General features: G+C 36.6%; 2 protein-coding genes across 4 annotated transcripts; both read left to right on the plus strand.

The window, feature by feature from the left end:
- The first annotated feature begins 12,307 nt into the window (after positions 1–12,307).
- Positions 12,308–16,307, plus strand: LOC104891896 (cytochrome c oxidase subunit 6b-1). Of its 2 annotated transcripts, none has more exons than XM_048642011.2 (5): positions 12,308–12,507; positions 13,417–13,713; positions 13,838–13,920; positions 14,005–14,086; positions 15,964–16,307. In XM_048642011.2, the coding sequence occupies exons 1-5, from the start codon at positions 12,460–12,462 to the stop codon at positions 16,015–16,017; spliced, it is 564 nt and encodes a 187-aa protein (XP_048497968.1). In that variant the 5' UTR covers positions 12,308–12,459; the 3' UTR covers positions 16,018–16,307. The 2 variants fall into 2 exon arrangements, with proteins under 2 accessions (XP_048497968.1, XP_010675986.2); XM_010677684.4 differs by having other exon boundaries at positions 12,311–12,486.
- Positions 16,308–19,760: 3,453 nt separating this feature from the next.
- On the plus strand, positions 19,761–24,800 carry LOC104891882 (serine--tRNA ligase, chloroplastic/mitochondrial). Of its 2 annotated transcripts, none has more exons than XM_010677668.4 (10): positions 19,761–20,094; positions 20,178–20,326; positions 21,638–21,731; positions 21,810–21,958; positions 22,087–22,179; positions 22,671–22,850; positions 23,097–23,263; positions 23,515–23,649; positions 23,743–23,836; positions 24,416–24,800. In XM_010677668.4, exons 1-10 carry the CDS (start codon positions 19,869–19,871, stop codon positions 24,686–24,688), a joined length of 1,560 nt encoding a protein of 519 aa, XP_010675970.2. In that variant the 5' UTR covers positions 19,761–19,868; the 3' UTR covers positions 24,689–24,800. The 2 variants fall into 2 exon arrangements, with proteins under 2 accessions (XP_010675970.2, XP_019104353.1); XM_019248808.3 differs by having other exon boundaries at positions 19,954–20,094; positions 21,631–21,731.
- The last annotated feature ends 94 nt before the right edge of the window (positions 24,801–24,894 follow it).

Genomic DNA, 24,894 nt, shown 5'->3' on the forward strand with positions numbered 1-24,894 from the left:
TTTTCTCTCGGAAATTGCGGTATTATAAAGTGTTGGGTGAATAATGCACCCGGTGATATATCATGTTACTAATGTCATCTTGGGCGGCAAATACATTGCCGTTTTATCCGTTCACTATTAAAATAGTATATCATAACTCTCCCCCTTGAACGAATACTAAAGCTAAACTACGGTGTGATAATTATCTTATTAAAAACATAACATTTGAAAACCCTTATGGGATAGAAACAAACATAAAGGTAAAAGAGTATAGTTGGGCTTTGATATTGCCTATATGCTTTTTTGCCTCATTAAAACCTTGCAAAGAAAAACCTTATGGGATAAATACTTGGACTAAGGAAAAAGAATACAGAACATATAGAACTCCCCATCAATTTAACGTATATCTCGAAGGTGATGCACCAGTCAGGTGTACAAGCTCTTGGTAACGCCTTTGTGAGTAGGTCGGCTAAATTGTCACATGATTTAACTTGTTTGACATTGATTGTTCCTTACTTCTCCAAATCGTGAGTGGAAAACAATTTATGATCGATATGCTTTGTTGTGTGCCCTTTGATATAACCTTCTTCAATTTTTTCAATGCAAGCATAATTATCTACATGGATGATTATTGGACCTTATTGTGTCTCTTTTCTACCACTTTTCCTGAGTATCTAATGGGTCAAATATCTCAAACATACACATTCTCTACTAACTTCATAAAGTTCGATTAATTCAGCTTGATTTGATGAAGCAGTTGTTAGAGTCTGTTTTGTTGACTTCCAAGATATTGTTGTATCTCCACAGCTAAAAAAAATAACCCGCTTGTGATTTTGCCTTGACTGGATCTCACAAGTAGCATCCATCAACATATCCTACAAGGTTAGGATTTTCGTCTCGTGGATAGAATAACCCCATATCTGTTAACCTGAATATATAGCGGATTCGCTCCATCCAGTGCATGTTCATAGGTTTAGAGTTGTATATAGCTAATAAATTAATCGAGAATGCAATGTATGCTCTAGTATTGGTGGCTAAATACACAAGGCTCCAATGGCAATTAGGTTTGGTACTTGGAAACTGTAATACTCCGTAATTTTTAGAGTTATTCTTTTATAAATAAGAAAATATAAAGAATAAAGTTGAAAATATTTTTAATGTTATTTAGGAAAAAAAATATATAATTTGGGTAAGCCTATAATTATAATTTAACTATACAACCTACTTTTTGTACCTAATTATATTGTAGTTTGGTTTTGTTTTACTTTCTAAATAAATAAAATAAGAAATTGAAATTTGATTTGGAAACAAATCCTATTAAACCTAGGTTTCTCATGCTATAAATAAGAAAAGGAAAAAGAAGATAAAACCCTATTCCTTCTATACAATCAGCCGCTTTCTTTCTTTTACCCAAAATTTTTCTCTCCTCCCTCTCCTCTCTTCTCCTCTTCCACGTGAAACCTCTTTGCTCTGTTAGTTGGAAAAACCTCGCGCCACCTTCGTCGCTCCCAGCAACTCGCCGGAGGTCCACGCACACTGTCAGATACTATCGCTGCTCGTCGAAGGTCAGTTCGTGGGTCGAGCTTTGAGGGGTTGTGTGAGTTGTGGTTGCACGGTTCACGGGTCTGTGTCATGTTGCTCACTCGTCAGCCACGGTCCTGCTTGCGAGAGGTCGTCGCCCAGCCGGGGTGGTTCGTGGCTCGCCGGTGTTAGTCATCGATCGTCAGTGGTCTCCGGTGGTTATCCTCTCTCTTTTCTTCTTTAAATTAATTTATATAATCTGATGTTGTTGTTGACCCTTGAGTTTTGAAGATAACTTAACCACAAAAGACATCTTGTATTTTATTTATGATGTTGCTATGTAATTCATTCTCGAACAAAGAGAATACTTGATCGAAGATTAAGATGGAGAATTAATCAAAGATCGAAGTGAAGATTTTCGAATGATGAAGTATCAAGCTTGGAGTGAAGATTAGAATACATTAGGGTGTATTTAATATCTTCTTGTTAAGGTTGAGTGAATGCTCAATTTAGTTTGTGTTGAATTCTCAAACGGAACTTGGTTCTGTTCCCATGAAAGGAATAGACACTGGCACAGTTAGGAACAAGGTTAAGGAACACACTTAGAAACAACTTAAGGAACCCCTAATGTTTTCTAAGTGGTGCGCCTAACATTATTTGTGCGCCCAACTGGTTAGTAGGAATCCTAAGTTAGTTTTGACTAGATCCACTATTTTAGCGAGTTTGTTATTAGTTTGTTAGGAAAAGATTTAAAATGATTATCAGTTTTAATTAGGATAATATCAAACCTTTTAAATCTTATCTTTTATATTTTAATTTAAACCAAAAGATTTTGTTTTCAAAATCAAATATAATTTACGGTTATAAAAGGATTTTCTTTTTAAATACAAAAAAATGATTATTTGGTTTTAATTAACTTATTGATAAAGATATTTTCCTAAAAACTACTCCCTCCGTCTGTTATTAGTTTACCCCTTTCTTTGGGGCACATTTGCCGAGATACTAATTTGAACCTTAATATCTCTTATTTTCGATAAGCAAAATTACAAAAAGTTGATATTTGGATAATACACATTGAGACGAATCCAACAAGATCTCACATGACTATATTTTTCCTTAAATACAAATTACAAAAGATAGTCAAAGTCATGTATGTGAATAGTGTCAAAAGTCAAAAGGGGTAAACTAATAAAAGACGGAGGGAGTATTTAAAATAAACATTTTAATTACTCCCCAAGTAATCAGAAATCACGCCTAAACACACTACTGCTACACGTTTGTAGTTAGTGGTTAGTGGGCTTAATTAATTACTTCCCAAGTCTAAATTAATTTAATTAGATTAATTACTCCCCAAGCATTTACAAATTACGAAATGTTTTACTGCTTCTTATGTTTAAGTTAATTAGTGGGGTGAGTAGGTTATTTATTTCTCAACAAATATTTAATATACACTAATTAATTAATTAAGTTATAGACATCATGGGATAATGGATCTAAGTAGTGGATAGTTTATGTCTTGCCTAAATACTCTATAAATAGGCGCCTAAACCTTAGATCAATGCGTGTTTGACTTAGCTAAATATCCTTAGTTGTCTTAAAAGTCAGTGACGTTCCTAAGAGAATTCATACTTACTTTATTCGAGTTGTTACTCTTCCATTGTTTTACAAATTGTATTTTTAGGTAAAGGGTTTGAGTGAAATCTTGTAAGTGTGAAAAGCTTTGAGTGAAGCGAGAGAAAGAGAAAGAGAAAGTAACACTAGTAGAATAAATGCTACTTGCTGTGGTTAAAAAGTGCCCTATTACTGCGGTTTGGGACGCGCAGCAATTAAGGGCGCAGCAATAGGTATTAATAATATTGCTGCGGTTTTAAACCGCAGCAATATATACCAATATTGTTGCGGTTTTTTAGGCCAAACCGCAGTAATTTTATTATGTATTATCTAATTAACACGGAATATTGTTGCGGTTTTGGGCCAGAAACCGCAGCAATATGCTATAATTAACAATAAAAAATAGGGATATTGCTGCGGTTCCTATTGAAAACCGCAGCAATATGTACTGCTACAGACAAAAAAAAAAAATTTTTTTTTTCATATTGACATCAAATTTGATAAATAAAAATGCTGAAAAAAATAAAACACAACAAATTCAATGTAATGATAAACAAAACTTTCTCATATAATTGAGATATCAATTTCAACTAAAGCAACACAACATATGCATAAACAAAAACTGACTTCAAACATTTACATTGTTCTTTACAAATCTGATAAATAACCCTTTTCATTTCTTCATTTGTTTTTGGTCGTCTCTGTCTCTGTCATATTGCTCAAATAAGTTGTATTTTTCGCAGTCTTTTCTTTCCCCTGAAATTCTCTTGAACCTTCCAACAAACACAGAAGACATACAGAGAGAATTACGGGTGAAAAAAAAATTACACAAAAAAAAACAGAACTGGATCTATATATCCAAGTATTGTCTATCTGAATCTGAGGACTATGGTATCTCAGAATATGTACGCACAAGCAACAGAAGTCAGCACGGAGGTAATAAGTATTAAGATGAGATTGACACCGTTGTTGTCAAGGATATCAACTCCTGGGATACATCTAACAGTGGGTTCAGGTTTCCCAACAACCTCCAATTGGGAATTGTCGACGGCGAACACGGACGACGGAGAACAACCGGCGACGGCGAACACGGGCGACGGAGAACAACCGGTGACGGCGAGTAGAACTGGAACTGAAGCTTGTGACGGCGACGGCAAAAGGGTGAGACCACGAGCGGAAATCTGAAAAAATCGATATGAAAAAATCAAAAAAATGAAAAAAACGATCTGAAATAATAAAAAAGGGAAAAAAACAGATCTGAAATATTTTTAAAAAACAAAAAAATACACAAATCTTAAAAAATCGAAATGAAAAAAAAACGAGAAAAGATAAAAAAAAAAATGCAAGGAGTCTTCGATCTGAAAACGAGGAAATCTTCGAGTCTTCATGAAATCTTCGAGCCTTCATGAAATCTTCGAGCCTGATAATGATAGAACGATCGACGAAGAGGAGAGAGGGGAGAGATCGTGTGAGGGAGCAACGATTGAGACGAAGAGGAGAGATATCGCGTCAAGGAGCAACGACTGAGGACTGAGGAGAGGGGAGAGAGATGAGAGAGAGGAGAGAGGAGAGAGGAGAGAGAGGCGCATGAGTTAGCGGAAAGGGTTTGGTTTAGGGTTTGGATTTTATTAGTGGGGGAGGCGCGAGAATGAGGAGCGTGTTTAAGTGTTTGGTTTATATTGCTGCGGTCCTACGTGGAAACCGCAGCAATATTAGCTTGCCTGGCCCCGCATTTTGTTAAAAATTAATCCGTTGGACAATATTGTTGCGGTTTTGGGCGGGAACCGCAGCAATATTGCAATTTCTACTTTCTTTTTTTGCGTGTTATATTGCTGCGTATAGGTAAAACCGCAGCAATATCACCGCAGCAAATAGCATTTATTCTACCAGTGTAACTTCGAGTGAAGTTTGAGAGGAACGACAGTTGTGGGAACTATTGTTGGGAACTTGAGTTTAGGAACTTTAGTTGTGGCTGTAGAAAAAAGTAATAGGTTTGTAAATAGAGTCGTTTGGCCTATTATAGTGGAAAGTTTGAGTTAAAATTCCTTGTGGTCGAGGTTGTTTCTTCCTATTGGACCTAGGAAGTTTTTCCTCGCTAAAATCTCTCGTGTTCTCTTTGTGTGTTCCCAAGTTAACTTTTAATTACGCAAAAAGTATAACATGTTCTCTCACTATAATTCACCCTCACCCCTCTTATAGTGCTCATATTACACAACAATTGGTATAAGAGCCGGAACTCTAAAAATACAGGAAACCCTATTGAGTTCAAAATCTTGGAAAATATGAATACTAGAGAGAAAATGGAAGAAGGATACTCTACATAGAGGCCACCAATGTTCAATGGCAAGTTCTATACCTATTGGAAGAACGGAATGGAAATCTTCATCAAAGCCGAAAATTACCATGTATGGAGAGTCATAGAGGTAGGCGATTTTGAAGTCACTACCACTAATGACAAGAACGAGGTAATTCCTAAATCCATGTCTGATTTCGATAAAGAAGATTTCGTAAAAAATGGAAATTAATGCTCTTGCTATAAAACTGCTTTATTGTGGTCTTGGACCTCATGACACAATCGTGTCATAGGATGCAAAACCGTAAAACAGATGTGGGATCTCTTTGAAGTCACTCATGAAGGTACGAGTGAGGTTAAGAGATCGAAAATAAATCTTTTGATGAATCAATATGAACTCTTTCAAATGAAACCAAAAGAATCTCATGAGTAAAGAATTTGAAATGAGTATGATATGGGTGAGCTCAATTTCTTCTTGGGGTTGCAAATCAAACAAATAGAAGAAGGAATCTACATCCATCAACAAAAGTATATCAAGGAACTACTGAGAAAGTATGGTTTGGAGGCTTCTAAAGTAAATCATACACCTATGGGAACTTCAACTAGGTTGGATGAGGATGCTATAGGAACAAGTGTGGATCAAACCAAGTATCGAGGTATGATTGGCTCATTATTATATCTAACTATAAGTCGTCCCAATATTGCTTTCAGTGTGGGTCTATGTGCGAGGTTTCAAGCCAATCCAAAGGAATATCATCTCACAACAGTGAAGAGAATCCTAAGATACCTCGAAGGAACAGATGATTTGACTTGTTCTATTCGAGAAGTGATACCTTTGAATTGAAAGGATTTGCAGATGCTGACTATGCTGGAGATCTAGTCAATAGAAAGAGTACATCATGTATGGTTCAGTTCCTTAGTCATAGTTTAGTTTCTTGGAGTACCAAGAAGCAAAACACAGTTGTTTTATCTATAGCTGAGGCTGAATATGTTGCAGCAGCAGCATGTTGTTCCCAAATGCTATGGATAAAACAACAACTTCGTGACTATGGAATTGACTTTGATTGTGTTCCTATCTATTGTGATAATACTAGTGCTATTAGTATTTTTAAAGATCATGTGCATCATTCTACAGTTAAGCATATCCATATTAGACATCATTTTCTTAAGGACAATGTTGAAAAGGGCCTTATTAAAATAGAATTTTGTGAAACTGAACATCAGATTGCTGATATTCTAACTAAGCCCTTAAATAGAGATATATTTGAAAAACTGACACTTGAAACTTGGCTTGATTAAATTGAAATAATTACTATAATCTTTCTCCTTATTGGTTTGACTCTTTGGCATTATGTATGTGTGAATAAATTTGATGTTTTTATTTGATTAAATGCATCATAACTTTTATATGATTATTTCATATGTATAAGTGAAAATGTCTGAGAACTGCTCACCAAGGTCCAATAATATTACCCTTAGTGTTCATAAGACAATTCTATGCCTTAATAGTTAAACAAGGGATTAAAGGATTAATTGCGTTCCAAAGTAGCAAATTCGATGTTCTCATTCGCCGTTCTTAAACGCTGCTCCCAGCGTATTAAATCTAGGATTTCCTTCATTTTTCGAAATTCAAATTAAAATCCAAAAATATTTTGTTCAGATTTTTTTCCTAAAAATCTGACCTTACTCCCTTTATTCTTTCCTAATATCTCTCAAATTAGTTGGGAAATATTATCTTGTAATTATCTTTAATTTCTTTATTTAATTTTCTTTATCTTTTATTTCCTCTCTCCTCAAACCGTGTACTATACACGGTTAAGTAAAAAAAAATTACTTTCCATCTTCCTCCATTAATTACTTCCAAGCTTTCCCACTAAACCAAAATTGCACCTCTTCATCACAATAAAATTGTCCCCCCCTTCACAAACATGAACATCTCAAAAACTCCTCACTCTCTCACTAACCAAAAACTCGAAAAACCCTCTCCCTCTTCCACACACACCGAATCTCCAACTCCCATGGATATCTCACCAAATCCACCAAAATGGATCTTGAGAAAAAGGAAACAAAGTAAAGAAACTTGGGAAATGGATGTTGAAGAATCGCATCCAAAGATTGAGGGGGAACCTGTTGTTCCTGTGAGAGGAACAACCAAGATCGCGAAAAGGAAATCAGTCGCATCTCGGTATGTTCATGGTTTATGTGTTGATTTTACTTGGTGTAGAAGGGTAAATTTTAAACAATTGCTTGATTTGATAAAATTTCAATGTTGGGAACATCTCTTTGAAAATTGCTATGGCCAATGTCTAGTTCCCAAACTTATGGACGAATTTTTTGATCTCTTTTCAATTGATAAGGAAGGGAATTGTTCTGCTCTTGTTAGAGGAACCCAAATTGATTTTAATGCTGAATTTTTGGGAAATATGTTTGGTGTTCCTGTGACGGGAACCGATGTTTACTTCAAGAAACAACGAGGTTCTTACCCATTTTCCAATATATCCTTTGATGAATTAATTGTGAAATATGGTGCTAAACGAGGTACTACTTTTCTTGATCACAATCTCTTATCCCCCTACCACAAAATCCTTTTCCATATTCTCAAGAAAGCTATTTTGCCTCGCCTTTCTAAACGTTCTCAAGTTGGCATACATGTTAGACTTGATTTACATTCATTGCCTAGCTTCCCGTAAACCAATAAATTTTCCTTCCTTAATGATTCAACACATAAGTCATTGTACTGAAAACGGGTTTGTCGTTGGTTATGGAGCTCTTGTTACGGGAATTCTAATTAAGTTTAATGTGAAGCTTAATGGAGTTCCTAATATTGGTGTGACAACGGGAAATTTGCTGAATGCTAGGGCCTTGAATAATTTGAATGTGTGTATTATTGATGGAGATGTGATTAAAGTAAGAGCCAATGTGTATGATGATGAGGAAGAAGATGAATGTGTTGGAGAAGAGGATGATGAAATCGAAATAGAGGTAGAAAAAGAAATAGAAAAAGAAAAGAAAACTGAATAAATCGAAAAAGAAAAAGACAAGAAAAATGAAAAACTAGAAAAAGAAAAACATAGAGAAGAAAGAGCAAGGAAAAATGGAAGAAGGTGGTTGAAATGGAAGAATTGGAGAAACCGGTTTTGAGAGCTTCTCGAACTAGTCAGAGAGTTCGAAACATGAAGGTGTTGAACTCTCCTTCTTTTGTGCTTGATGCGGATGATAGCATTGATGATGATGAAGTTCGGGTGATCGCCAAAGAAGCTTATGAGGCTTGCATTCCTCCATCTAGGGAACAATTCCCTATTCCCATGGACACCACTTTACCTAAAACGGCATCTCCACCTCCTTCTAAACCATAAAACACTCCAATCCCTCCTCCTTCCAAATCACCTACATCTCTTGTTACCAAGGAAAAGAAACCTGCAGTTGTTCCCATCTCAAAGGAACAAACTGTTGTTCCTGATACTAAAGAACACCCTGTCAAAACCAACCCACATAACTCCTCACCTTCTTCATCCCAAAACCCTACCATTGGTGCTACTTGGGGGGCGTTTGGATCATATAATGGTATGGGTTTGGAATCAGGAATGAAACCAAGGTGGTATGGGTTTGGAACTTGATACTTAATACCTTGCTTTTGGTTTCATTTAGGAATGAAAAATCTTCTTTTATTTGATACCTAGATGTAAGGTATGAGCCATAACCCCCCCCCCCCATGGGTTTCTAAACCCCATACCTTATGGGTTTGAGGTATGGGTTTAAAATTTAGAAATAAGTTAAACAAACATTAGGTATAGGTTTTGTTCATTCCAAACCCATACCTCATACCTAAAACTAGTGAACCAAACATCCCCTTATACCTTTGTCATGCACGAAGGTTAGATTACTTGTTTACATTGGTTATGGGTCACTCGGAAGCTATGATGGAATTCGCTAATGAAGCAAAGGGAGTGAATGTGTTAGTGCAAGGATTGATGGTCAAAAATTGATTATGGAGCAACTTGGAGATATGACCACGTCCCTCCAAAAGATGACTAAGAAGTTGACGCATTTGGAGGATACCGTGTTCAAGCTTGATCAAACTGTCGCAAGCAATCATAAGGAAGTGATGACTAAGTTGGATGATGTGGTGAAAGAAGTGGTCGAACAACCCTCCTCTCCTAAGCCTTAAACATTTTTCTTAGTTTACTTTTCTTATTATGGGAACAAATTTTTTTTGTGTGTGTGTATTTTATTTCTTTCTCTCCTTCACATGCTACAAAGGAACAATATTAATTTGCTAATTCTCAGTTGAATATTTTTACATGTGTGCGTCTCTTGAATGAATAATATTTTTGGATTGGCGGTTTTTGAGAGTTGAATGATTTCTTCGTGTATACTAACCAAATTGTTTCTAACAAAGTTTGATGGTGTGATTTGTTTTGATAGATAAATTTCATCTTTTTGAAATCGCGGAATAATGTTTTTGAAGATGCCAAAGGGGGAAAGAGAAAGGAAATAAGAGTAATACTTAAAATCGTGTTTTTCTCTTAGTTAAAAAATAAAAAGTCTATTAGAATTTAACTTAGTTGAATTACTTTGTTAAAAGAGTTTTATATGACTTATGTAAATTCAATATTATATTGTATATGTTTTGACCGCATCCCTTCCGTTTTTTTCCAAAAGTGGAATAAAGGAGATCTCAACTTGCCAAGGGTGATATTCGATCCCAAGACCTCCTGGAACTGGGAGGGAAGCTCTAACCATTAGTCTATCCCTCACTCTGATTAAAATAAATTCACATGATGATCCCCTTTTTAGAGTTTTAGAGGAATATCCTGATTTTATACCCTAAGGGCGAGATTCAATCCCAAGACCTCCTGGAACTGGGAGGAAAACTCTAACCATTAGGCTATCCCTCACTCTCATTAAAATAAATTCACATGATGATCCCCTTTTTAGAGTTTTAGAGGAATATCCTGATTTTATACCCTGATTGGAGTCTCGATGTTCATGTTACTTCAGATGGTGGAATTAGAGCGCGAAGTTCTACAAAAATGCATATTATTTGTGATCGTATAGCTAAATATTTATGGCGAGTTAAACGTCCTCAAGTAAATTAATGTAAAGGATATTAGTTTTTGCATAATGTATTCATAAAGACTTTTTTTTTGCTTTTTAGTTAATGCATATGAATGTCATCTTATTTTTTTAGTGTTTCACAATCCTAATTTCAAATTATGCTAAATTTGTCTGGAGAGTTAGACAACATTATTGAATTATTGAAAAAGATTTTAATTTTCCATATTTATTCATTATAGGATGGTTTTTGCTTTTATAAAGTGTATATATTTGAATATCATATTAAGTCATAAAAATCCAACTAATATTTATCTATTATAAAAAGAAAATAATGCATTGTCTTAATAATATAAACAATGAATTTAACCATATAATAATTAATCCTATTATTACAATTAATATCATAACTAAACAATATGTCATTTTATCTTATATAATCAAAACAACTATTTTTACCAAACATTTATATTTTAAACAACTACTTTCTCATCTAAAAGCTAACAATTTCTAGCCAACAACTAACAGTTATCCCAACCGCTGACAGTTAATCAAACCGCCAACAACTACTCCAACATCTACTTTTACCGAACAGTCCCTAACCAAATGAGCAGTTTGAGTCAAAGTATTTAGGAAAAATTGATTCTAATAATCCAACCTTTGGGCCGTTAAAATAATCCAACCTTTTGATTATTATTTAATAATGCAACCTTTTAGGACAATTCGCAAACAATGCACCGTGACCTGTTGAAACAGGTAGGTGACTATTAGAATAGGTTAATTGCACACGTGTCTTGCCCTGATTTGTTGTGATCTAATTAATCAATGTTAATCTTAATTAAAATAACCAAACAACACCCCCACCCCCACCACCACCACTGCCACTCCCAACAATCTCCATTTCACCCCACCACCACCACTGCCAACAACCCCCGCCACCACCATACAACCGCAGTACCAACCACCATTGCCCACCGCAGTACCAACCACCATTGCCAACCGTATTTCACCCACACCACCACCACTGCCAACAACCCCATTTCACCCACCCACCACCACTGCCAACAACCCCATATCACCCCACCCCAAACACCACCACCACCATCAGCAAGAAGAAGAGAGAGATTCGAAGGGAGGGGGGGAGGCGCTGCTGCGGGATTCGAAGGGGGGTGCGAGGGAGGGGAGGGGGAGTGGGAGGGGGATTCGAAGGGGATGCAGGGAAGAGGGAGGGGGAGGGGGATTCGAAGTGGGATGCGGGGGAGCGAGATAGGGAGGAGGATTCGAAGGGGGATGCGGCGGAGGGGAGAGGGAGGGCTGCTACGGGGGAGGGGGCTGGTGCTGGTGGGTGCTCAAAGTGGGGGTAGGGGGGGCAGGGGAGGGCGGGGTGCTCACAGTGGGGTGGGAAGGGCGGTGGAGGGGAGGGGGTGCTAACAGTGGGGGTCGGGGAGGGGAGGGGGGTGAGGGAGGGCAGGGGAGGGGGGTTCCTGGTGAAGTGATGAGTAAAGGACTAAAGGGTGGTAAGGGGGAGGAAGAGAGATAGGGAGGGAGGGGTTAGAGAAGAAAAAAAAGAAATATGGAAAAAAAAATTTACAACTTCAACAGGTTACCGGTTTCATGGATCATTATGAGCAGATACAACTAAAAGGTTGGATTATTAAATAATAATCAAAAGGTTGGATTATTTTGAGCGGACGGCCCAAAGGTTGGATTATTAAAATCAATTTTTTCAAGTATTTATCCAAATTTTTTTAAAAAAATTAAAATTCCTATTGGCTCCATGTGGGCCCAGTTATCTCCACACGTGGCAAACACCAAATGGACAGTATTTTCAGGGTAGTCTTCATTGATCCAGTAACACTTTCCCCTTTCTCTCTCCACTAGCAGAGAGCAACACCAACTCAACACCTACCCTAAAACCTTCCTCTCTCTCTCTCCCACTCCGACCTCGTACGCCGTCTATCAACCGCCGTCCATCAACCGCCGTCCATCAACCGCCGTCCATGGCTGCTCCACCTTCTCTCTCCGAGGTTTCCTCTCTCTCTCTTCAGGTTTAGCTATCTTTATTATTGAGTTCATTTTTAATCTTTTGTGGTATTTTTTCTGATACATCTAGATATGATTTTGATTTTTCGTAGTTATTTCGATCTGAATTTCTTACATTACTGAGATGCAATATCAATTTGTTAGCTACTGTTATAAGGCTAGGTCAACTTTCAAATGTTCTCTTTTTCTGAATTAGTTTGAACGGATCGATTATGTTTAAATAGCTGCAGATTCTTACATACTATGATGTTTTTGTTTGGAATTTGAGGAGATCTAAATTTGTGTATTGCCTTATTGTTGTTTATATCTTGTTTCTGATTTTGTGTGCTCGCTCTCAATGTTAAAACATGGATGTAGCTTTTAATTTGAAGTTGTTGGTGGAAGTGTAAAGTATGCTCTTATAATTTGTTCAAAGAAGTAAATAGATTGCTGAATTTACAGCTCTTGGAATGAGAGAGTGATTTGATTGAAAGACAACTTCATGATATGGTAAACTTTTTCATATAGTTGTGCGATTGTTTCGCTTGTAGGATGGAAAGGTGTGAAATAATTTTGGCCTATGATTTTGAGTTCATTTGTTAGTTTGCCTATGTTTTACGTACAAATGGGAACAAAGAACAATGTTTATATGTCGTTCGACACAATTGAGATTTTTGATTTTGCCTGCCACCGGTAGCCTACTAAATAGATCTTTTGAATTCGTGAGTTTTACAAGTTGAACTCTTATATGTTTTGTGATTGTATCGAAAATGTGATTTCCAATTTATTTTCGGAGCACTCACTTGTATTGTGTTTGCTGTTTGTAGAGTGTATTTGGCATGTTTTTACATGCTTGGAAATAAAATTTTGTTAGAAACATTGTGATCGATGTAACTTTTGATCTGAAATATTCTAATTGCTTCTGGTTAACTCAGCAATATTCTTTGCCAAATGATGAGAAGCCTGTTGAATCAAAGGCTGTTGAATCAAAACCTGCTGAAGTTGAAAAGGTTGAGACTGCAGCAGAAGTTGCTCCTGAGAAAACAGAAGACGCACCTGCTCCTGTTGAAGGGAGCAGCGAAGCATCCTCTGCTCCAGTTGTTGAGAGCAGTGAGGCTCCAGCTGATGCTGAGCCAAAAAGCAATGAGGATCCTGCTCCAGCAGCTGAAGAAAGCAGTGAAGCTCCAGAGAAAGAAGAATCTGGAAGTGAAGAGACCGCTGATGAAATAAAGGTTTGATTACTGGGAGTTGGATGAGATACACTGTCTTTTAAGTGTTAGCTCTCAATGTGTATCTTTTGAAGAATCTGCTTGTACCCCTCTTTCATCTTGTGTATCTATTTTGTATATGCTGCAGCTTGAGACTGCACCAGCAGATTTTCGCTTCCCAACTACAAACCAAACAAGGCATTGCTTTACAAGATATATTGAGTATCACCGGTAAGACATATCACATGATTTATTGATCACGCTATGTATGTCTCAACCCTTGCTCTTGTAACTCGCAAGTATTCTTCTTATTAGGTGCACGGCTGCCAAGGGTGAAGATGCCCCCGAGTGTGATAAATTTGCTAAGTTCTACAGGTCTCTCTGCCCTGGTGAATGGGTATGTACATTAAGTTCCTTGGTAGCCTCTTTGAATTTTCTTATTATGTGTTATTTGTTCATGTGATGAGTTAAAAGTTCATATGGCACTTATAGAGTAAGAAACTTCCTTCCATATGGCTGCTGTTGGTGGCTTGATTGTCTTCTTATGATAATTGGAAGGGAAGAGAAAGGAAGACCAAGGAATTAGCAATTCCATTATTGTGGTTTATTTGTAGGAATTAAGGGCCTTTGTGAGTGAGTGAACTTGAAAACATTTTCCGAAATGCAAAGGAGCTTGTGGTATTAGCTTTTTTGTGTTAGTTAATTGGTGGAAATGTAAAATGGTGCTGTGGTGAAGTAACCTTTTTTGTTCGTTTTTTATATTTAATTCTTTTGAAAACATTGAAAATACTTTTTCTATCCAACTTACAATTAGTTTGGATAGAAATGTAGAAAGGAAAAGAAAACAAAGGGAAGGGAGAGAGTTTGAGGGAAAAGGAGGGGAAGGAAAGAGAAAAATAGCTATGTTAAATTAGTGCTAACATAGAAGGATTTGGAGGGGAGTGGAGGGAGAAAAAGGGGTAATACTCCTTGTGCTTGGATGATAATTGGGTTAGGGTCCATGTTTCAAGGGACTCATGTATCCATGTCAGATAGGGGTACATGTCTAAGTGTCCAACTCGTCTACTTTAGGAAAATTTTCCATCATCTTGGCCCAAAATAATATGTCGGAGTATCAATACCCATGTCTGAGTATCGAAGTATTCGACACGGATACTTCACGATGAATGAGGAGTTCAAGTAAGATAGGTTGGGCTAGGGAAAAAAATGGGAAATATTAAGAGGGATGCATTTTCCTTCTCTTCTAGCAAATGGAGTACGCTTTCCGATGCACTGTAATTGGTACACTTTATACTTTGGGAGTGTTCACATATTTCAATTCGACCTTCAATGTTTATTATACGTAAGGAGAAATATAGTCAATGTGAGATCTGGTTAGATTTGTTTCATTAGATATTTTCAAAATATCAACTTTTACTAAATTTTAACAAATCCAAAAAAAAGTATAATCATTGAAAAAGTTCTAAGTTATTAAGCATGAAAATCAAATTGTAACAATTAAGAGGAATCGAAAGGAGTATACATCTTTTCATGTTTGGGAATATTTGAAGGAAAATAAAATGTCCCATAATTAGGACCAATAAAGCTTTGCAAATGATGGTCTAATTATTTTTGTTCTATGTGAAGCTGCTTGTTTCCTTTTATCGTCTATTTGCTTGATCTTTTGTTCTTTACAATACTATAGGTGGTAATCACTTTGTGTTTGTTGCACACCACTGATCTTTGCAAATGACAAAAATTATTTTATAATGAATTCTCCTTGGTTTAATGTCATCTATTATTCTAAAAATTGCCCAGTACCCAACAATACAAAAGCACTAGACATTTGAAGAAGAAATCAAATAGTAACTTTTTTCTTCCTATCCTTAACAGTGAACACAACCCCAATTCTATCCATCAAAAAGAGGAAAATGGACTATTTCCTCTTTTCCTTTCCTCGAAATCATTCCATCCAAAGTAAACAAACCCTTATCCTTATGAAAGCATCTTGAGGCTTAGGTAGGGTAGTTAAAACTTCAGACAATGTGCAAGAAGACTAGGGGGTTTTCCACTTTTTGCAATTTAATCTGAACAGTCACTTTTTGTTTAAAATCATGGCATTAAAACAATTAAAATTGTGATCAACTTTTTACTTACTTGACAAATCTCCTCATACTAGTGCTGATTCCATCTGAAGTTTCCTTCTTATGCAGCGTGCCCCAACCATTGGAGTTTTCTTATGATTTTTGTGAGATCTCCATCTGGTTAATGTGGTTATGATGTTTATGAATGCAGGTTGATAGGTGGAACGAGCAGAGGGAGAATGGCACCTTTCCTGGACCTCTGTAGATGAGTCTTCCTTGAAAAGTTTTTGTTTCATTTAACTGTTGACGAGATGGACTGCTGGCAAAAGGAAGTTTCATATAGAAGGCCTAGTTAAATAAATTTAGGCTTTGTCATTGGAACCAATATTAGTCCCAAAATACAGAAAATGTGTACTTTTTTTTGCTCGCAGTAAGTTTGTGGTTATTCATCCTGTTAACTGAGTAATGGAACTCAGTTGTTGTAGCCTCTTGTGGGTTCAGTGATCCCCATTTTTACATATTGATACTGAGAGAAATTGTGCGGCACATTCATCATTCTGCCTATCTACTTTGCCTCTATGTTAATCTTTGCTTAATTTGATGTTGGCTTGGAGTAGAGCTGGGCACGGGCTGGGCCATGCTAGCAAGCCTCGTTCCTTAGTATGCTGGCCTTGTGCCGACTTTCAAAAAGGGGATGGTGAACCCCTTGTAGGAATTTCATGTTCTTTATTCTTGGTAAAAAAATGAACGGGTTGGCATGCGGCTGGTTTTGTTGTACTTGTGCTGATTGTCAATATTGATGTCTGGGCACGATCATCACCATTCCTCTCTTGCCGTGCTGGTCATAGGCTTGTGCGGGGATACCCGGATACCCCATTATGTGCAAGTGCAACCCATGTTGAGGCCTAGCTTTAATTATTGGTGTATGTAATTCATGTGTCAGCACGGTGCAACTCTACATCCTCTAGTCCCGAGTGCATGATGTGCACATCACTCTCAATTGATTCATGTGTGATGTGTATATATGGTTTACCAATTGAGTAATTGGATTAACCTTCTAACATATTTAAATTGCCATTATGAAATTTTTGTCATGAAGATAATCATATCAACGCTCGGAATAAATTATAAAGTATTTTGTCTGTTCTTTTTCTATTGCAATAATTGAGTTTTCTAGCATGTTAATGCACAACTTTAACTCTTGATATTTTTAATTACTGTTTAGTAAAAAATATAAAAAAATTGTTATTTTGAGAGTATACATCGAGGTGCATCTAACAAGACTTCAAATGATTATAATTTTCCTTAGTAATACAAAAGATAATGAAAGAGTGGTAGATGAATAATGCAAAAATTCAATTTATTGCAATAAATTACCAATGGAGGAAATATGTATTATCTAGTTATATTATGAAACCAATAGCTAAAGTCAAACAGAAGCTTTTCTTTTTGGACTAAGGATATCAATATCAATATTTCCTTAATCATGCAACAAATTTCATTCTCAATCAAGTGACAAATTTAAGTTAAATTTCATATTACATTATTTTCGAGAGACAAATCAAGTAACACACTATTTCCATTTATGACTATGATCAACCTACACTCTATCGATTTTATACTTTTAACCATTCCAACTAGAATTGCTTAAGATAATTTTTCTTAGGGATTGACCTAAATTTCTTTATTCGTTATTACAAAACCGCCACATATTGCTTTACGTTTTGTTCACTTCACATGATACTTATTAAACCACATTTCCTAAATTGAACTTAATTTAATAATTCTACGTTATTTCATAGGTTTAATAATTTGTTTTTAGCTTATTCAACAACATTAATACATATGGAATAGTCGATTAAAGATATTATTGTTATAATAAGAATTAGATATCAATTACGAGAGTTGTATCATAATTAACTATGCCATATATATATTAATGCTGTTGAATAAAACTAAAAGCAAATCACTAAGGGCTCGTCCAGTATCACTGTGTTTTTTCAGTTTTTTGGATTTTTTTAGTATTTAAAAGTCATATGATATAAGTTCTATAATGGATGAAAATTGGTCAAACTTATTAGCAACATGATGATTATGAAAACTGACAACTAAAAAGTGAAAACCACTTTTTTTTGGCTTCCTTTTTGTTTTTAGTTTTTATAAAAACTTAAAAATTGAAAACAAAAAAAGATAACGAACGGGGCCTGAACCTATGTACTTAGGTATATAAGTTAGAAAAACCAATAATTTATTAGTTATTAGGGAATTACAACTTATTTTTGCTAAGTTAAACTTATTTTCACATGATCCTAAGTTGAAATAAACAAGACATTAACCAACCAAAGATATCTTGACCTAGTGGTTAACATTAAAGTGTTGCGAACAATAGGTCACATGAAAAAATACATGAACATCTTAATCAATAAACAACATCTACCAATTGAGGCATTGACTAGAGCTTTCACTTAAACCTTACTCATCAAGCTCGATAGGTTTTGCTATTCGTCGCCGCCCTGTAAGTACCTACTAACTCCCTAAATACAATATTTTTATACTGTATTTGTATACTTACCTTTCTTCTTCCTTTCTCCCCTTCCTTCACTTCTTCCACACCACCATCACCAATTGTGTCGTTGCTGCCGCACCACCATCACACCCTTCATCACCAGCGTCGCCACCGACATACCACCACCATCCAAACCCTGGAACTGAATTATTTTTTTAAAAAAAAATAGAGAGGCGCCCATGGCAGGCGCCTCACAATGTGGTGGAGCGCATGCGATGGACGCCTCCACCAGTGATGGGCCATCCATGGTGGACGCCTCCACCAGTGGTGGGCCGTCCATGGTGGACGCCTCCACCAGTGGTGGGCCGTCCATGGTGGACGCCTCCTTTTTTTGACAAAAAAGTTGGAGAGGCGTTCACCATTGACGCCCCATTATTGGCGGAGGCGTCCATGGTAGGCGCCTCACCAACGCCTCACTTTTTTTTTGTTTTTTTTTTGTAAATTTAAATGGGGAAACAGAGGAGAGAAGAAGGCTGGTGTGCCGGTGGCTGGCGATTGTGGTGGTGGTGTGCCGGCGCCGGTGGGGGGTATGCTGGAGGCAGTGGTGATGTGGAAGATGATAGGGAGGGGAAGCAAAGAAGGACGGGAAAAAAATGAGAAAATAAATCAAATATACCAATATCGTATTTTTATACACGTATTTAGAGCATAATTAGAAAATTTCAAGGTGTCATTTAGCAAATGAGAACTCTTATCAGTTCACTTACACATTGTTTGGTATTTTTTTAATAAAGGAAGGAAAAAGAAAGGAAGAGAAAGGAATATAAAGGAAAAGAGAGAAAAGAAGGTAGTTGTAGTTTTTAATGTTTGGCATAATTGGTGTATACGAGAGGAATCACATATTTGATTGTCATGAGTAAAGGAAAGGAGATGAAGAAATAAATTATAAGTAAAAACTTCTTAACTTTCTTTCCAGTCAAATTCCTCCAATTTTGAGAGGGAAGGAAAATAAAGAATTTACGAATATTATTTTCCTTCCACTTCTTCTCTTTTCCAATCAAGGCTCCGTTTGGTAGGGCGTAAAACATTTTCAGTGTAAAATGATTTTCATGGAAAACAATTTACAATGGAAAACACAATTCCAAAATTAGTTTTCCGTTGTTTGGTTCGATGTAAAAAAAATGATGAAATGAAAGGAAAATAAAAGGGAAAGTAAGGAGGTAGTGAGAAGAGTGTACAGGAGAGATAAGGAAAATAGTTTTCCCTTCATTTTGAAAGGAAAATGGTTTTCCATCATTGGGAGAGTAATTTTACCCCAAGGGAAAATGGTTTTACACTCTTCTACCAACCAAACAATGTAAAACTGAAAACAGAGGAAAACAGTTTTCCGGAAAAATGTTTTACGCCCTACCAAACGGAGCCCAAATCCCTCTTATTTTATTTTACCAAACCTTAATAAATTTGTTTTTACTTTTCCTTTTTTTTTTCCATCCAAATCATTCCTACCAAACAAAGCCTTAAACCCGCATCAATTACATGAACATCTCGTCTGGTCGTCTCCATATCTCTCTTCCCTTCTTATCTTCCATCAACACTAAAACAGTCCAACAATGGTGTTACCGCAATATCTAGGCGGAGCAACCTTACAAACCCTAAAAATGGCGGGCACTCCTTCCTTCTCCATTTTCAGACCTCTCTTAAACTCCCCAACTCTTAACTTTCTTCTTCCTCGCTCCACTAAACTGTCCTCTCTCCCACTCCCTTCATTACGCCGCCCATTTTCTCTCTCCTTCTCCTCCTCTTCTGCTGCCGCCATTTCCGCCTCTTCTGATACTGGTACTTGTCTCTGTAATTTGTAGGGTTTCTGTTTCTTTTTTGAAGTTCGTAAGTTTGATTTTTGTGATTTCTTTGTAATTTAGGGTTGAAAACTCAGTGGAAAGCAGCGATTGATTTTAAGTGGATTCGAGATAATAAAGATGCAGTTGCGGATAATATAAAGATTAGGAATTCTACCGCTAATTTGGAATTGGTCCTTGAGCTTTATGACAAAATGCTGTCTGTTCAGAAGGTTAATTCTCCTCCCTTTTTTTTGTTTAAGTATACTCCCTCGGTTATTTAGTTGTTTCAAACTTCTGGCACAACTTTGAGCACTGATATCTTGAATTTTCTATTAGTAATAATTATAAGAAGTTGTTATTTTCAAAATATACATTGAGGAAACCCAATAACTTGTTACATGATAACTCTTGTTTCATTGTTACATGTTAGTAAAAATTTATGGTCGAAATGGGGTGTGTGAATAGTGTAAAAGTCAAATTGGAACAACCAGAAAAAATAGAGGGAGCATTTTAGTTTTTTAGTTGATTATTGCTTGGTTGCTTTATGATTTGATGGTCTGGAGAATGTTTAAATTGTTATAAAGTTTAATGCAATGGTGTCCATTTGAAGGTGTGGCTTTTTTAAGTGCTTTTTTTTTGTCTATGGACTTTTGAAAGGTTGAAACTTGGGGTTATTAGTGGATGTTATTGTCTTGGCACTTTGCTTAGGAAGAAGGTGAGATGGTGGAGTCAGGAGTGTATAGGAGTTAGCTGGGAGGTTATGCGTCAGTGTTTAGTAAGGTTTGGTTGATTTGTTGTCTACCCAAGCAATGACCCTCATAAGTTATTTGTTCAAGATCTTCTCTAGTTACCTAGCACTGCAACAATGTCATTGAGCATTGACATGATCTTTGCTTTTGGTAAGATGGAAATAAAAGATTTATGTGAATAATATCCTGTTGTTTGGTAAAATATTGCTAGAGTTGAGTAGGTCGTTAGCATAAAACTCTAGGAAACTTATCATGATATGGCTTCATTGGGACGCTTGGCGAATTTCATTCTAATGCAATAGAAACTTCGAGGACTTACTTTCTAGACTAGTTCTGTAACTTCTGTTAGATTCTAATAGATTCTGTTGAAGAGTGTTATTAGAGAAAGTACTTTATTGCTCCCCTTAAATAGATATGGTATAGGTTGTGTTTGGTTGGAGGAAAAGTGTAACCTTTTCAAGGAAATTAGCTTTCTAAATTTTTGTTTTATGGTTTACGTAAGAGAGTAAATAAATTTGCTAAACTTACTATGCCGAAAATAGTTTCTATAAGAGTGAAATAGATTTTTTTCAATATTAGAAGGAATTTATACTTTCCATCATATGCCATATTCTTTCCACTCCTCGTTCCCTCTAATTTGTGTCCTTACGAAGAGGGCTAAATGCTAGGACTTAGATTTTACTTAATTTTATCAGAGTGGCTCTGCTGTATGTGTACTTGGTAATAATTTCATATTAGTGCACTAGGGTAGGTTTCTTCTGAATTTAGCTAATTGTCACTCACAGAGAGCAGGAGGTTGAGCAACTTCGCGGGGAAAGAAATACAGTAGCAAACAAAATGAAAGGAAAACTGGAACCATCTGAGCGTCAAAAGCTAATTGAAGAAGGTATTAATAGTTCTAAGCTTTTGCTCACTTAAAAAAGTTACTTATTTAGAGAATAGTTCTGTAATGATTTGCATTTAGGTAAGAATTTGAAGGAAAAACTTGCCAGCCTGGAGGAAGACCTCCTCAGACTAACAGATGAGCTTCAGCAGGAAGCACAATGTATCCCAAATATGACTCATCCAAATGTGCCGATAGGAGATGAAGATTGTTCAGCATTGAGAAAAATGGTAGCTTGAATCGTACTATTTTTGAGTTTCTCTATTGTTTCCTTTCCCAATAGTTTGAGGGTGGATAATCAATATATGTTGGTTGGTTTCCAGCAATTTATTTGTATGTCTAAATTTTGTTTCTTTAGGTTGGCAGCCCACCTGATTTTGGCTTTCCAGCTAAGGATCACCTGGAGCTCGGCAAGGAGCTTGATCTTTTTGATTTTGATGCTGCAGCTGAGGTGAGTTTCTGTTTTGGGTGACTCTATGCATCTCTCTTCATTTTTTTTTGTCGACCAACCCATTTAGATTTGTCTTGCGAGTACCTTGTAGCTTTTTAGAGCAGCAGTTGTACCCGTCCACTGCTTTATATCCCTTCTTAGCACAGATTTATCTATTTGTACATATTTCTTGCGGCATATAGAAACAAGTTCTTCATCTTTATTAGTGTAATATATTTTTTCTGGTTGATGATTGTTGGGAAATTATGCAAGGCAAATCTAAATATTGTTTCCTCATTCCATTTCATATTGTATCTGTCTATTGATTTTGTTTTCTTCCTTGAGAGAAACATTTTGCTTGTTACTGATGTGGTGCTTAAGTTGATCTGTTGCTCTGAATTCCTAGTTGCAATTATCTCAGAATTTGTTAATGGAGAATTTTTTGGGTTGCCTGGACCCTGTTTACATCGTAATCTTTGTTTATGAATAATGTCTTCTGTTTGGCTCTTTAGGTAAGCGGCTCCAAATTTTACTACCTGAAAAATGAAGCAGTCATGTTAGAAATGGCCCTTATTAATTGGACTCTTTCTGAAGTCGCAAAAAGAGGTTTTACCCCTTTGATGACTCCAGAAATTGTGAGGGCTTCTGTCGTTGAAAAATGTGGATTTCAACCTCGGGCAGAGAACACGCAGGTTTGTAAGATTATTCTCAGATTATGTCTTATTATTATTCATTGTCAAGTTTTCGTCATTTTGGTGCTATGATTCATGATCTGGTTATATCTGGGTTGTCATACTGTCGTCATAATGTGATTTGTTGTTCCAAAACAATTCTCAACAGCATATCAAGTGCTTTTCTCAGATTTATGAAATTGATCATTCTAGGGTCAAATATCTTGACAGATGAAGCTTACATTATGATTCTTGGATACTCCACAGGTTTATACTATTGCAGGTTCTGATCAGTGCCTCATTGGCACTGCTGAAATACCATTAGGAGGACTTCATATGGATTCCATTCTTTCTGAAGCATCATTACCTTTAAAGTATGTTGCTTATTCACATTGCTTCCGGACTGAGGCAGGAGCTGCTGGTGCAGCAACGAGGTAAATCACCTCAAGTATCTGCTTCTTTTTCTTGATGTTTCTTGTCTCATTTGGCTTCGGAAACTATATTCTTGCTATAAAATTTCCAGACTCAATATTTTCCCTATTATATTATCAGTCATGAAGTACAAAGGTTGGTTGCAGAATTTTCTTGGATGGGTTTCTTCCTTTGCTATGCTCAGAAATGTTGAATGATGACAGGCATCTTAAACTCCTCTCCCGTCTGACTAGTTTGCTGTAATTCCATACAGAGGCCTTTACAGAGTGCATCAATTTAGCAAGGTTGAGATGTTCATTTTGTGTAGACCGGAGGAGAGTGATACATATCTTGAAGAGTTGATAGGAATTGAAGAAGACCTCTTTGCAGCCTTGGGTTTTCACTTCAAGTACGATAAACAATGTTCTTCTCTAAATTTTGCATGGTTTTTACCCATCTTTCCATGTGTAAAATGTTTGTTATATACTTTTGGCTGTGGCAGAACCCTGGACATGTCATCTGCAGATCTTGGTGCTCCTGCTTTCCGTAAGTTTGACGTGGAAGCATGGATGCCTGGGTTGGGACGTTTTGGTGAGGTAGGTTGACTCTCTTCCTCATTTTGGTTACCTAAGGTGTTATATATGAAGCAATATTAAGTTCTCGATAACTGAAACTAGTATTATCCACCATAAAAATTGACAATTCAAATGGACTGTCAACCCAAGTCTTAAGTACAGATAAGACTCAGATCCTGAAACAAATCGGGGAACGATGTGCATTCTAGTTAAGGGAGTTTCGTGTTCAGCATGGAAAATAAGTTTTAGGGCAAATCATGTTCTATTTGTGTGTAGAAGGTGAAATTACGTCCAGTAAGGTCAGTCAAGATAATCCAGGTAAAGAGAATGCACCCAAGGCAAAACATATGCATTTTTCTATCAAAAAAGGATGGACTAGTCATTGTAAGCAGTCGATTTTCTGCTACATGACGTGGTTGGTCTCACATGGTAAGGCTATGGCCTTCCACATAAACGGTCTCAGGTTGTGGTGCTTCTCTGCTCTACCGGTCTCAGATCTTTTCCGGGCAGTAGTTTGTTAAAAAGAAAATATAATTAATGGCTGCGTAATTCACCATCATTGCTGTATGTAAAGGCTTGTAATTTTTAATTCATGTGTAGATATCGAGTGCTTCAAATTGTACGGACTATCAAAGCCGGCGATTAGGGATCCGGTACCGTCCAGAATCAACATCTATGAGCAATCAGAAGAAAGCTAAGAATGCACCAACACAGTTTGTGCACACACTAAATGCTACAGCATGTGCAATACCACGCATGATCATTTGTTTGCTGGAGAATCACCAACAAGAAGACGGCTCTGTTATCATTCCCGAACCACTGAGGCCCTTCATGGGTGGGGTTGAAAGTATAGGCTATAAATATCGACTGTAGTATACATGACAGTCCTTTTGGAGTACCATTATTGTTTGGGATTTGAGTTGTATGTTTAATGATATTAGCATTTTTGAGAAGGTGTACAATGCAAATCTTCTGATTCTTACCATTTGCCTGATTTTTTCTAACCCGATTATTCAAATCTATCCAGCCAAAGCTAAGACTAGAATTTGCAAGACTTGATTGTTTATTTGATATGCAAA

The sequence above is a fragment of the Beta vulgaris genome, chromosome 1 (genome assembly GCF_026745355.1).
Source record: "Beta vulgaris subsp. vulgaris cultivar EL10 chromosome 1, EL10.2, whole genome shotgun sequence".
Taxonomy (NCBI): domain Eukaryota; kingdom Viridiplantae; phylum Streptophyta; class Magnoliopsida; order Caryophyllales; family Amaranthaceae; genus Beta; species Beta vulgaris.

Excerpts from the sequence above, each read along its gene's own strand:
- LOC104891896 (XM_048642011.2), top strand. The coding sequence starts at position 12,460 with ATGGCTGCTCCACCTTCTCTCTCCGAGGTTTCCTCTCTCTCTCTTCAG. Across the intron at positions 13,714-13,837 it reads AGACCGCTGATGAAATAAAG|CTTGAGACTGCACCAGCAGA; the intron begins GTTTGATTACTG and ends TATATGCTGCAG. Across the intron at positions 13,921-14,004 it reads AGATATATTGAGTATCACCG|GTGCACGGCTGCCAAGGGTG; the intron begins GTAAGACATATC and ends TCTTCTTATTAG.
- LOC104891882 (XM_010677668.4), top strand. The coding sequence starts at position 19,869 with ATGGTGTTACCGCAATATCTAGGCGGAGCAACCTTACAAACCCTAAAA. Across the intron at positions 20,327-21,637 it reads AAATGCTGTCTGTTCAGAAG|GAGGTTGAGCAACTTCGCGG; the intron begins GTTAATTCTCCT and ends CACAGAGAGCAG. Across the intron at positions 23,837-24,415 it reads GGTTGGGACGTTTTGGTGAG|ATATCGAGTGCTTCAAATTG; the intron begins GTAGGTTGACTC and ends ATTCATGTGTAG.